The 4,015-nt window shown below is 62.4% G+C and overlaps 1 protein-coding gene across 2 annotated transcripts; it reads right to left on the bottom strand.

The window, feature by feature from the left end:
* Positions 1-301: 301 nt before the first annotated feature.
* Positions 302-3,221, bottom strand: Ankrd9 (ankyrin repeat domain 9). 2 transcript variants are annotated; one of them, XM_013112076.3, is made up of 3 exons: positions 2,975-3,221; positions 2,058-2,225; positions 302-1,434 (listed from the first exon to the last, which is right to left on the bottom strand). In XM_013112076.3, exon 3 carries the CDS (start codon positions 1,376-1,378, stop codon positions 392-394), a length of 987 nt encoding a protein of 328 aa, XP_012967530.1. In that variant the 5' UTR covers positions 1,379-1,434; positions 2,058-2,225; positions 2,975-3,221; the 3' UTR covers positions 302-391. The 2 variants fall into 2 exon arrangements, with proteins under 2 accessions (XP_012967530.1, XP_012967531.1); XM_013112077.3 differs by lacking the exon at positions 2,975-3,221 and adding an exon at positions 2,533-2,817.
* Positions 3,222-4,015: the final 794 nt, after the last annotated feature.

Below are 4,015 nucleotides of genomic sequence, written 5' to 3'. Positions count from 1 at the left end.
TCCATGGGCCATTACTGAGCTGACAGCACAGGAGCCTGGTCACAACTGCACAGGCCTGCCCTCTTGGACTCAGCACATTCTGTCCTCTTGCTCAGCCATGTCAGTCCCCACCCTCTGTTCCTGCCTGTCTTGCTTGGGTCAGCTGTCACCTCCCAGGACTCCAGGTCCTCACCCATACCCTTGGCTGAGCAGGGAGCTAGTGAGTTCACTTGAGCAGGGGTGTGGAGAGCCAGGGCTCTGATCGCCTGATGTTGGGCAGCCCTACCCCAAATGCGTGCAACAGACCAGGCGGATTCTTCCGTACAGTCAGAGATCCATATATGTAAAGTGCCAGGTACAATTCTCTCAAAAACACTTCTGTCCCCAGTTACAGTGCCAAGGGAGCCCGAGTCTAGCTCCTGCCCGTGAGGTCCAATGGCTGCAAAAAGGGCGGCAGAGGCAGCTCATCCAAGGCCTCGGGGAAGCGGCCAGGCGAGATGGTGGTGACCAGCACCTGCATGGCTCGCACAAAGAGGGAGGGTGGTGCCAGCCCTGCTAGCCACTGGAATTTGTCCTCACCCAGCAGCCTTTGCCAGCGTAGCCGGTCCCCCAGCAGCTCGCATCGAGCTGGGCTCGCGGCACCCCCTTTGGTGTACAGCGCCAGCAGGTCAAGAAGCAGCAGGCGGCGCTGACACAGCTCCCCAGGTGGAGTGGTGCTGGTGGTGGCAGCGTTGACGGTGGCAGAGGAGGCCTCAGCAGCAGTAGGGGCTGAGCTGGTGTCCCGGCCAAGCTGGCGCAGCAGCAGCTCCAGTGGTGTAAAGCCACCACCATCTCGCAGGCCTGGAGAAGCTCCGTGGCCAAGCAGCAGGAAGAGGCACTCGGGGCGCGCAAGCTCACAGGCCACATGCAGGGATGTGCCACCGCCCTCCACACGGCTGCAGCCACGGCGGTCCAGGAGGCGCATGCGTTCTTCTAGTGGGAAGTCCCGCACGGTTCTCAGGATGCAGCGCAGGATGCCCACGCGGTTGTAGCGCACCGCCAACGCCACGTGCGGTCCGGGCGCGGTGCAACAGCGGAAGCCCGCGCTAGGTGGGGCGAGCGCCCGCCGCGGGAAGGTGGCCAGCAGGTAGTGAGCATAGGCCTGGTGGTCGTGCACCAGCGCATATAGCAGGGCCTCCGAGGGCGAGTAAGCCGCCGCGCGCCCTCGCTCGTCCCAGTGGAAGACCTCGCTGGCACGCATGTCCTCAAGTAGCCACACTGGCAGCAGGTCACGTACTGCCTGGTAGAAGGCGAAGGACGATTTCCGGCACTGCTTCTGCACCCGCAAGCGATTTGAGCCCGGGCCCGGGCCCTCAGGCCCGCCGTTGGCACTGCGTCCAGGCCTGGTGTCCCACGGCATGCTGGCCTTGGGGAGCCTCCTGACCTCAAGGCATGGGTCGCATCACCCAGACCAACCTGTGGGGCGAAGGAGCCAAGTGAAGTCTTTGGTCACAACTCTCTCGGCCTGAGAAATGGCACCTACCCTCACACAGACCTTGGATCTTTGTTTTATTTGCTTTTTCGGGGCAGGGTTTCTCTGTGTTGCCCTGGCTATGCTGGAACTCTTTGGAACTCTATGTAGATCAGACTGGCCTCGAACTCACAGAGATCCACCTGCCTCTGCCTCCCGGGTGATGGGATTAAAGGCGTGCCTCTGTCAGAGCCTCTTTTCCTTCCCTGCCTCGGATGCCCGGGCTCTGTACCCTCCTAGGCCCAGAACCATGCTTGAATTTCTGCATTTGCACCCGTCTCTCTAGCTTCTGCTAGAGAAGGCTGGACCTGTGGGAGCCTTCAGTCTCCCAACCCTCTGCAGCTCTGGGACCTTCGAGAAGAGCTCCTGTTCACACCTGAGCCAGGCCCCTCCAACCGCAAATACAGAGGAATCCATGTGACACCGAAGACAACTTAGACCCACCATACAAGCTGAGCTCAAATCATTCTCCAGCACCAAACCCAGCCAACTCCCCTGACCTCCGGCAGAGTACCCCCAGGGCTTCTTTCCAAGAGGGCAGTGGACATAACTACTCAGTCAGACCTACCTGGTTCCTGCCGTCGGCCCCGGGTTCTATAGACGCGGTTATTCACTTTGCCTCACCAGTAAGAAAAGTGGTGGCCCGCAGCTGGCAGTGCTCCCCACGGCCCGACTTGGGGAGTGGCTCTGCCTCCTTCATCCGCAAACAATTTTGCTGCCCATCAGGAATGAGCTCCTGGGAGGAGAGAGGTGAACTCAACAGAGGGACTGGAGGGTTCACCATTCTGCAGTCCACTCCAGGTCTATCCACATGAGGTCGATAATGCCACCCCATTTTTCAATAGGGGACAAGCTAGTCCAAGGTCAAGCACCATGTCAGGCTTGGCCAGGATAAGAGCCAAGGTCTTCTGCGTTCTGCTTGGCGCCCATTCCAGACACTGCAGACCACAGCTTAAATCCTGCCTCTGCCCTGTGCCCCCAGCCTCAACCTGACCCCTGGCCACTTACCCCCTTAGCCCCCCCAGACCCAAGCGCCCTACTACCTCGGGCAAAGGTAAGAGCTAGGTCACAAGGGACCCGGGACGGCGAGTGGGCCTTGTCCACAGTGTATCACGACCACTCGCGGTAATCGGGTTGCAGAGGTGGGCACTATGGAGTGGGCTGCGGCAGCCGCCCCTCTGGGCGATGCCATGACTGCAGCGCCTTCGCGAGCCTGGGCCCCCACGCCCCAGGTGTACTGTGTGGGCACGCGTGGGGTGCCGGTGGGTTACGTAAAGTTCGGCCGCCCCACGTCACTGGGCAGAGTCACGGCCGCGGCTCGGTGACTGGAGGTTGGGCCGCCGGCCAGATCCTCCCTGACCCTTCCCGGCAAGGACCGACCGACCTCTGCCGCGGCGGCTGCGGGCGGGCCCGAGTGTCTGCTGGCCAATGGCCAGGATCGGGGCTGCACCTGCGCGCGGGGGGCGCCCGGGGCAGGCGACTCACCAAGCCGCGCGCCCCTGTCCCTGCGGCGGGTCGGAGCGTGCCCCGTCCATGCACCGGCGAGCAGATGGAGATCCCAGGACGCCGGACCTGGAGAGAGCCGCCGCCGGCCGCCGTACTCTGATCCGCCGCCACCGGGTCTCCCGGTGCTGGTGCCGGGGCGGCCCAGGGGCGGGCGGCGGGCGGCGCAGTGCGGCCGGGGCCGGGCAGCACCGCGGGACGGGCCGCCGCCTCCATTGGCTCACGCTGCCGGCCCTCGCCGCAACCCGTTGGTCGCCGCGCTGCACCATTGTTGCGTCACGGGAGAAGGGGCGGGGCGCTCGGCGGGACCCGCGGAAAACTTCGGAGAAACTTAAGGGCGCCGGGATGGGATGGGGGGGGGGGAGAGACAGGGGACGGGGCGGAGCTTGGAGGGCGGGGCATGACGGGGGCGGGGCGAGTCCGGGCAAACGCCAAGCCCAGGCTGCAGAAATGGGCTCCCTGGTGTGCATCGAATGTGGCTCTTTCCTCTTCGGCTGGAGCAAGAGCTGTATCCTGGGTCTTTGAGGGTAGCTGGCTTTTCAGGCTGTTTTTCCCTCAGGAGGACCTGGGCAGGCCACAAAGGACCCTGGAGCTTGAGGTCTTGACTTTGGGGTGAGGGACTAGGAGCCCAGAGCCCATTCCAAAAGCACTAATTAATACTGTTACACCAGGCTTTGCACCTCCCTCACCCCCACATGATCCGAGGCCAGGACCTCCCTGGTGAAGAAGTACCAAATTCCTTTCACAGGCTCTTTGACCAATCTTTTCCCAGAATGCCTTAGCGGCCTCATCTTATCTCCTCTGCCTCCCTGACAGGTTGGCCCCGCCAAGGCATGGGCTGAGGGACTTAACCAGGCTGAGGTCTGTCTCACCTGGTTCCTCTGAGAAAACCCAAGCAGACATCTGCCCAGAACCCCAGGTATGCCCACACTTACACACACACACACACACACACACACACACACACACACACACACACGTATGCTTTTGGGAGCATCCTGTAGCCCTGTACCCTAGAAGGCC

This window comes from Mesocricetus auratus, unplaced genomic scaffold, assembly GCF_017639785.1.
Source record: "Mesocricetus auratus isolate SY011 unplaced genomic scaffold, BCM_Maur_2.0 Super-Scaffold_15014, whole genome shotgun sequence".
Lineage (NCBI taxonomy): Eukaryota > Metazoa > Chordata > Mammalia > Rodentia > Cricetidae > Mesocricetus > Mesocricetus auratus.
This window is presented reverse-complemented; position numbering and strand designations above follow the sequence as displayed.

Bases quoted from the DNA above. Each gene is read 5' to 3' on its own strand.
- Ankrd9 (XM_013112076.3), bottom strand. From the start codon at position 1,378: ATGCCGTGGGACACCAGGCCTGGACGCAGTGCCAACGGCGGGCCTGAG.